General features: G+C 39.4%; 1 protein-coding gene across 1 annotated transcript in view; it reads right to left on the bottom strand.

Annotated features, from left to right (window-relative positions):
* Positions 1-773: 773 nt before the first annotated feature.
* Positions 774-8970, bottom strand: part of LOC106535607 (synapsin-2) — a gene marked incomplete at its 5' end in the record, with an annotated part of 39852 nt that continues 31655 nt past the window's right edge. Inside the window, 5 exon segments of the mRNA XM_014032650.1 lie at positions 774-2697; positions 2882-3650; positions 6137-6203; positions 6411-6587; positions 8199-8301. Of these exon segments, the coding sequence (XP_013888104.1) occupies positions 2544-2697; positions 2882-3650; positions 6137-6203; positions 6411-6587; positions 8199-8301 (1270 nt within the window).

Genomic DNA, 8970 nt, shown 5'->3' with positions numbered 1-8970 from the left:
TCAAAAACTGACCTGTTGTTTTCGCAAGTGAACATTTCATGTTTTTGTTGAATTATTCAAAATAAAGCTGAAACACTGAGAAGTTGTCTTCGTTGTTGCACAAAAATGTTTTCCAGCTTATTCATCATCCACAAGCCCTGCTGATCAAACAAAGACTGTCATTGACCTTTGAACTCTTTGGGGGCAGACAAATAAAAGAAAGGGAATTTCCTTCATTTGATTTTGTTGTCACAAAAATGCTTTGGTTGGTTCACTGCAAGAACAGTTTATTTGTTGTATTAGAGGTATCTTTTACATACATAAGCGTTCAGCCTATATGTAATTGTATACAACCTATTTTAAATAGGTTGTCATTAAAAACAGTTTGAAACTTGTAAACAGAAAAAAATAGTAGAACAGTTAATTCTTGCCATAAATGTCCAAAATGAGTCACATTTTGATTTTTTTAGTTTTATTTATAGGCATGGTCCAGTTATTTTGTAGTTTGTTGGATGTGTAAAAAAGTGAAACCTAAATAGTTTTTTATAACAAAGGTCACCTCTGACATTTTAAGGTCTACACTTTAAGTGTTTTGGATCCTACATTTCTCATGAAATGACCCATTAGAGTTCCTGGCTGATAAAAGCCACCTTTTCTGTTAAAACGTTTAGATCCTTGAAATCTACCAAAGCATTAGAGAGTATTATGCATCAGCAAGCTACGCAATACAACTGTTGTAAAACAGATTTTAAAGAAGACGCCTCTCAGACAAAAGGTGTAACCATCAGTTTGGATCTCGGTGAATCGGTGGAATGATAGAACCACAACTTTATTGACTTTTTTTGTATCTTTACAGAAAAAGAAAAGAAAAAAAAAAACGTCAGTCACCAGATCATGCAAAGCGATATTGCATTACAAATAAAAAACACAATACAAAACACTACCATAAATACGAAGCGTCAAAAATAAATCACCCATGTATTACAAAAAATAAACTTCTGGGTTGACACTTATACAAATACATTATGCTCAAATGTACTTTGAAGGTAGTGCTGGGGACGGATAAGCAGACAGGCTGCAATGACTTGGGTTACGACGAGTTGAGATTACTTTCTTTTTACTCACACTGCATGTGCTTGGAATGCTGTAGTTTAAAGAATGAAGGAAGAGGTTGTTTTCCAGATTGCAATAAATTCTCTTTATCCACACAAATCAGATTAGTTATAAACCCCAACACTTTAGTAGCCTGTTTCACTGACTTCCTGCTGTTTCCTGCAGGTTAAGAGCGACCTGGAAATTTACTATTGAAGGGAATCTTAAAGGGGATGTAAGAAGAAAGTATGAACAGATGCACAAAATCCTGTATGTGTGATATTTAAATAATGGTGACAGCGCTCAACAGTCATGTCGAGGTGTTATTGCACTACTGTCTCAATGTCTTTTAATGAGAGTAATCAACAAAGTACAACACTGTTGATAGATCTACACAAGAGGTGAAACAAGAAATCACCAGTCACATCTACAGACATGAGTAAATTACCTGAAATGCATTAATTTACTCTACAAAATGGATTTGGTCAGGCGGCAATCTGCTCCCAAACAGTTCCAATCAAACTTGGCCTTTACTTCAAAGTAAACAAATGCATTCCAGGTTATGTGATCGACCCAAGTCTACAGCTAACGAAATGCAGCTGTGAATCGAACACGTTCACAATAAGGCTACAACATCTAGAGAGAGGCAACGAAGGGCAAAACTCAACACTGATAGAGCTCCCATCTGTTCCAAAAGTCACATTTAGCCACTTGGAGGAGCCATGCACAAATAGTGAACACAGATGAACGCACGTAGTTCCAATTCCCTCACAAAAAAGATGGACTTTTGAGAATCTTCAGACAAAAAGGGACCAGGCAGGATGAGCCTGGCAGTAGGTAGCTCACCAGAGACAATACAGTTGAAGTTACAGAGAAACAAACCCGTTCAAAAATCTTTTTCAAGCCCCTTTACTCACTGACGATACTGATGTTAAGGAAAACCGTTACATGTCAAATGTTTGTTTAGGTAAAGTTTGTATAAATCCACTGAATGAAAGAGTTATGTCACTGACAAAAGCTTATTAAAAAGTCCTGATGGATGTTTTTTTCTTTAATTGGCTTATGTCCCTTTATAGTTATATATATTTATATTCATATACTATATTATATTGTATGTACAAGTTTTCTGTAATCTTAAATGTGACACTCTCCACGTATTTCTGAATAAGTTCATTTTATGTGCTATGGGAAAATAAAGCTTTCTTTTTAATTCTGATCTACTCTACTATAATATAATCTATCATATATCAATGACGTAACTCCTTCAGACTTGTTATTCTGTCGTTAAACATCACATTGTTACTCACACAGAAGCTGAAAGTTTAGCTGAAGAGGGATGTAGGGAATAAAGTACAGTTAACACATAAACTTTAATCTCAGACTGGATCACATAAAATCTCAATGTCGACATCTGGCCATTGGTAAAAGGATGGCCAGCATCGATAAGGGGCTGACTGCAATTCGGCTGTAGTTTAGTCAGAGAAAAGGCTGGCGAAGGACTTTCGAAGGTTGCGAATGGTTTCAGCCTTTGCCTCTTCTTGCCCATCGCCACTGGAGCCCGAGACCCCGCGGAAGAAAGAGGAGTCGCTAAAGGCGTTGAAGGCATTGGTCAGAGACTGGGACTTGCTGAGGGAGCAAAATAGGAAAACCAAAAGAAAAGAAGGGGAAGAGCGTGAAAAAGGAGAAAAGAGCAGCATGAGAATGATTTTATAATGAATAAGAGTACTGTGGAGCAAAGGCAGAGGGGAAATCGTGCAACTTTGTTGTTTTAGCATGATCAACACTTGCATGGATAATATATGGTTCTTACTTCAGTAAAGGATGGGTCTTCTGCTGGGGTTGTTCTTCAACAGGAGCCGGGGCATCAGTGGCGGCTGCTTCAGCTGGAGCAGGCTCAGGGTTCGGAGGAGAAGAGGCTGGCTTGGCCGGGGGGTTAGTTTTAGCTGGAGACTGAACATGAGGTGGGGACTGGTTTGTTTTGGCCGGGGACTGAGGCTGTGCCGGGGCAGCATCCGAAGCCTGAGTGGACTCCAAGCCTTGGGCTGGGGCAGCAGGCTGGGATTTGGGCGAAGCTTTAGGTGGAGGTGGGGTTTGTGGCTTTGGCTGAAGCTGTGGCTTGGAATTCCTGCGCACGGGAGGGATGGGCTTCGCAGGTGGTGCGGGTTTTGGGGGCAGCTCTTTAGGTTTGCCAGGCGCCGCTGATGGGGAGCCTTGTGTTTGGGGCTTAGGCTGCTCTGTGGTGGCAGCAGAGGCTGCGGGAGAGGCAGGAGGAGAGCCCGGAGCTGCAGCAGCTGCTGCTGCTTTAGCTGGAGATGATGGTGAAGCTTTGGACGGGGATGAGCTGGAGGCAGAATCTTGGGTGGACTTTGTCACAGATGGGGCTCTGGTCATGGGCGGGGGCCTCTGAACAGGAGGCTTTGTGACAGAAGCGGCCTTCTGGACTGGGCTTGGTTTCTGAGCGTGGGCTGGTTTCTGACCAGGACCAGGTTTCTGGGCCTGATCGGGCTTTGGTACAGATTCTGGTGCTCTTTTAGCCGATTCTCCTGATATCTCCACACTTTGTGATTTCAGCGACGCACCTAAGATTTTGAGATAGATGCCAGTTATATTAAACTCTTTTGCCACATTTAAACTATACAGAAATGGAAAAATACAAAAAAATATGTAAAAAAGACATCTAAAACAGAAAATACTTATGCATTTTCTTTAAAAAAATGTTGCACCTCTTAAGCACAGCAGTCAGAAAATCAGGCATCTGTAATTCATTCATTCAACACTCACATAACGACTCGTCACATTGATAGAAATCCAGTGCAACGCAGCTGTTCAGAGAGAACCGGGACAAAGCAGGCTCTGAATGTCTCGACTTTAATGACCAGCAGAGGGTGGAAGATCAATATTTACTGGAAAGGAGTGGCGACACGCCTATCATGCCAAATGTTAGTTGCTTTTATGCACAAGAGCCCGTGTGATCATTAGTAACAACGCTGACTGAAATGGGCGATGGCAGGAGGGGAGATGAAATCGAGCAAAAGTAAACAACAAAAGAAGAGGTGGTCGACTCAAGTGACTCAAACACTGGCAGTAAAGCAATCTGACAAGCAGCACAAAAGAATCAAGAAGTCACACATGCAGGGTGAGAAGTGACTGGGTAGGGATGAGTTTCCAGTGACAGCGGTTTCCTGGATGCAGGATTATGATTGGACACGTATCACACCTCGAGTCTCTTTGAAAATGGCTTGTAAAATGTTCTCAAATGTGTGATATGCTTGTTAAACAGTTTATTTACAAACTTTTTTTCCCAATTTTCTTCATCACAAGGCATTCATGAAAAGTCATCCCAAATGTTCGCAGACACAGTCGTTGCTGTCAGGCAACTAAACGGTTGTGAGTCTTACATTTGACTGTCATTAAAGATCCCAATGGTTGCTTGGGACTCATGACGCATAGAAACCAAAGAAAATGGCATTTTTACAAACATACTTGTAAAATAATATACAGTAAAGTATTTGCTTGGACACATACCCAGAATTTAAAAAGTTAAAATATATAAAAATTAAAAATATGTTTTTGACTGATGTTAGACCTTTTTTTGAGAGAGATTTATCTGAGAAAAATATGTCATCTRGACTTGAAAAGGAACTGTTAGAAATAATTTCTTTTTGATTACGACAGGTAAAAGTTTAAATCTTGGATCAATACAAATTCAATGGTCTGGATCCAAGCGAATGATATGAACAGAAACAAAAACATCTCTGAAACCTTACATTTGTAAGGTTTTACAATGGCTAGATCAGCTTTTGTAGTTTTGTAAAAATATTCTGCATAAATAATCACTTGGTCTCATCTCAGACTGAACAGATGTACAGTGGAAGTTTACAAGCCTATAAAGTATAATCTGAACATTTTTACTCTATGTTAAAAAACAGGAAAGCTTTGTCTGCCACACTATGTTTAAATGTTTTCACTGATCACTAGAGAAGTCTAATAAATCAAACTGCACAAGCATTTGCACATCATAATACACAAGTTAAACACACACCACTGAGAATTCCCATAACACTTACAAAGCTGGGCTTAATAAATCAAATTAAACACTAAAGGAAGTAAAAAAAAAAGGTTTACTACATTCATGCAAACTGAGAGACCCCAGTGAACAAACATGCAAACACGCAATGACAAAGACAACTCGGCTTTGTGAATTTAGCACTTTCTACTGATTTTAGTAGGCACGTTTACTTCAAACTATGATGAGCACAAACATCACCACGTTAGAGCAACAGCTGCAGTCACACGAAAGATGCTTGCAAAGTGCGTCTTACTGCACATTTGCCTGTTAATCCAACTGGATTAAAAAAGGCTAAAGAAATAAAAAAAGCAGTCACAGTTTTAAAAGGCAGCAACGTTTTTGTGCACAGACTGCAGCTGTGATCATTACTGTCAGCACTGGACTGAGGTTGAGAAACAAAAAGCAGTGACGTCAGGATAATCCTGAAAAACACTGCTACTTTCAGGCATCGATCAGAGCCAGAACACGACAAAAAACAAACTTCTCTTGATCTGATTGGAAGTGCTTAAATCCTTTATGTGCTCTTCCATCAAAATGAGTGGCACATGTGAGGCCGTCTTTACCAGGCAGCACACAGGAGAAAACAACTGGCAAGACTGTCAAATGAAAACAACAGCTGCCCACTCGTACGTCTAATATTTTGTCTCATTGACAGATTCTGTTGCGTTGATTTGATTATTCAAAGCATCAAACAGTATGGCTGAGAAACAGTGCAACATTTATGATTTTCAATTTATGACTTGTCCACAGCATTAGCAACTGAAAGTTGCAAGATGTGTAAAGCTAATGTGTCCAACATTAGCTWCTAATTAAGCAAAACACGGAGGCGAGTCACAGAGGGTGGTGTGCCTGTAAAAGGCAGTGTTTTGGCAGGGACTGACTTGCGAGTATTTCAAAATCTCTTAAGACATCAGTGGGATCTGTTAATTGATTTGTTCAGACAGTGCTTTTAGCCTACAGCTGCAGTACTTTAGCTCTTAACACTGTTCAGACCACCTTGAGGTTGAGGGCGATGGCCTGAGCTCCTGTTCGGATCTGCCAGTCCTTCCTTAACTGGACCACTCTGGTAAGCGAAAAATAATTAAGACAAAAAGAAAGAAAGAAAGAAAGAAAGAGAAGAATCAGTCAGTGGTGAACGATATATGGGTTTTTTAAGAGTATTAAGGTGACAAACTGGAAGAAAAATTCAAATACAGTATGATTTCATAAACTAAAAAATATAATTTCAGTGGATAAATATGCAACACTGCACAGTCTCTTTAATTGTCACCTGTTGGGGTTGCACGGTTGTTGGTTTCTGGCCTTGAGGGGAGCGGGCAGGTGAGCGGGAAGCACTAGATGACCTGACGGCCAGAACTTGGTTCATCTTAGTCAGCACCACCTCAGAAATGAGTTGGCGATCCTCCGCCTGGTGATCACCAATCAGCTGCATAGATGAACCCACAACCTGGAAACAAGAACACCCATATACTAACAAACACATTTTTAAAATGTGTGGTCAAACTGTAGGTTTTTGGTTTCTGCTGGAAGGCTTTATTTTATAGATCAACAAAGCACTAAATATATAGAAATGTATGCAAATTATTAAAGACGAGACGAGATAAGATAAGACTTTATTGATCCTACAGTGGGGAAATTTGCATGTTTATTAAAATACAGTAATCCATAAATCACATGTACAACTTTAGTGCTATGGTAATGTCTGAAGTAATAGCAAAAACAATATTTCTGAAAAGCTACAGTAGCCAGTAGTGTTTTGCAGGTCACTGAGCAAAAACTCAATATTAACCCAGAATTATTTTGTAATTCAAGTAGACACAGAGAAAACCGGACCTTTTCATTTCCCACTGGTCCCAGTTTCAGGCTTCTGGAAATGTAAAAAGCAACAAAGTTCTCTATGGGAAATAGGACACGAAAGAGCGGCTCCAAGTGTTGACCCACGAGGCTGGAGTTCAAGTCCTGCTGCTGGTGACCTAAATGCAACCCATGTTTGTCTTGTTGGAGGAGTTTAGGACACAGGGGGATGAAGACAGAGCTGCATTAAGAGGGCTATCCTACAAACTCAAATCCTTCATATGCAGAGGAATAAGACGGTATTCAGAGATTTAGAGATTCAGTAGAGAAATCTGGAACACATGGAGTTTGAGTCCTCTAATGAGGTCTTATTCCACTTCTGAAAAATGTTTCATTCTGACATTCACACTGCCTTTAACATTTAACTGTCTTTTTCACAGCGACAGGCTATAGTGCCTTCTGTAAAATTCTCTTGTCCAGACCAGTTCATTTCCTTTGTCTCATCTCTTGCTCAGTAGTGCTTACAACATTCTTCAAGTTAAATGTGTTTGGAGCTCCTGCCCACTCACATGCTGGCCAGCACCACTGGATTAGTTCTTCTGTTTTAACAGCTGCTCCACGACCAATTACAAGCTAGTTTATTGACTTTTAAACAGAAAATTGACTCTAAACATATTTGCAACACCACTGGTCCAGCCATTTCATGGCTAACAATCAAGATTTGGAATAAAACTCTGTGTTTTCTTGGATCCGGAATGAAGCCATTAAGTGACTTTTAAAAATACATCCAGCTCAGTTCTGTGGACAAAGAAGCCGTGCTCTAAACCTAAACCATTTTTATTATCATCAGTTACAGTTTTTTTGCCCAGACTTTAAACCTTTGCCCCATTTTTGTCATTATCCCTGAACCCATCAAGGTTTCCTTGTGTCTTGATGTAAGCAGGCTGGTCACTGACCTTCTATCTGACACAACTGTGAGTAGCTGGACTTTAGCATTTTAGACACTTCCTATATCAATATAGTTGCACAATATGCTTTATTTTCAGGAAGTTTAATATTAGAACAGAGGACATTTTATTTATAACCACTTGTGTATGCTACACATAAATATAAAATGAAAAAAGCTCCTACAGGCTGATGTCAGCATGTTAGGTTTCAAAACTAAAGCCGGGAGAGTATAAAATATATATAAATGTGGAGGCTTACTACCTTATCAGCATTCTAATCCATTTTAAATCTCCTTAAATTTCAGATTTATTCTCACCTCAATAATATAGTCATTCCCGTCCTTGCCACAGATGGCCTTGACAGCACAGATATCCAGCCCTCCAAAGATCTCTGAGCAGGTATCAACCCACTGCTTATACCTGTTGCAAAGACAAAAAATATACTGGTGAGGAAAGTAAGACAAATTCCTTGTGCATTTTTTTAAATGATACAGAGCCACAAGTTTACTTTGCTGCATTAAGACACCAAACCTTTTATTTTACTGTTAGCTAAGCAAAGATTTCTTCCTCACGTACCAACTCATCACTGATATTGATTCATGCATCTGTACAAAGTGAGCGCAACTGTTGCTTTAAAGGTCGTTCGTCCTGACAGTAAACTGACTGATCTTTTTTCCTGCCCAAGGCTGCTTTGCTTTTCTGGGAGACAGCACAGAATCAAAGTGGAACCAAATTAAATCAATACTGGCCTAAAGGATCCTGTCATTGTGCTGTTGTAGGTTATCCACTTTTCACTGTACTCTCACATTTTCCAAATTAATTGAATTCCAACTCTGTGTCACTGTTGTAGCTTTCACACTGCAGAACCATTTACTGAATTATTTGTTCATCATGCATCATGATGAATGAGACATACGTTGAGGAAAATTTATAAATCTTCTTTCTTTTATTGGAGCTTGTAGTGTCTTTTGGAAACGTAACAATAGAAACGTGCTAAATGTTGGAGAAATCAGACATTAAATGTAAAAGAAAAAGCTACACATCACACTAACTTTCCTGTTCTCTTCATAAAGTGATAAATAATAATAG

The sequence above is a fragment of the Austrofundulus limnaeus genome, unplaced genomic scaffold (genome assembly GCF_001266775.1).
Source record: "Austrofundulus limnaeus strain Quisiro unplaced genomic scaffold, Austrofundulus_limnaeus-1.0 Scaffold1505, whole genome shotgun sequence".
In the NCBI taxonomy this organism is placed as follows: domain Eukaryota; kingdom Metazoa; phylum Chordata; class Actinopteri; order Cyprinodontiformes; family Rivulidae; genus Austrofundulus; species Austrofundulus limnaeus.
Note: the sequence above shows the minus strand (reverse complement) of the source record. Positions and strands in the feature narration are given on the sequence as shown.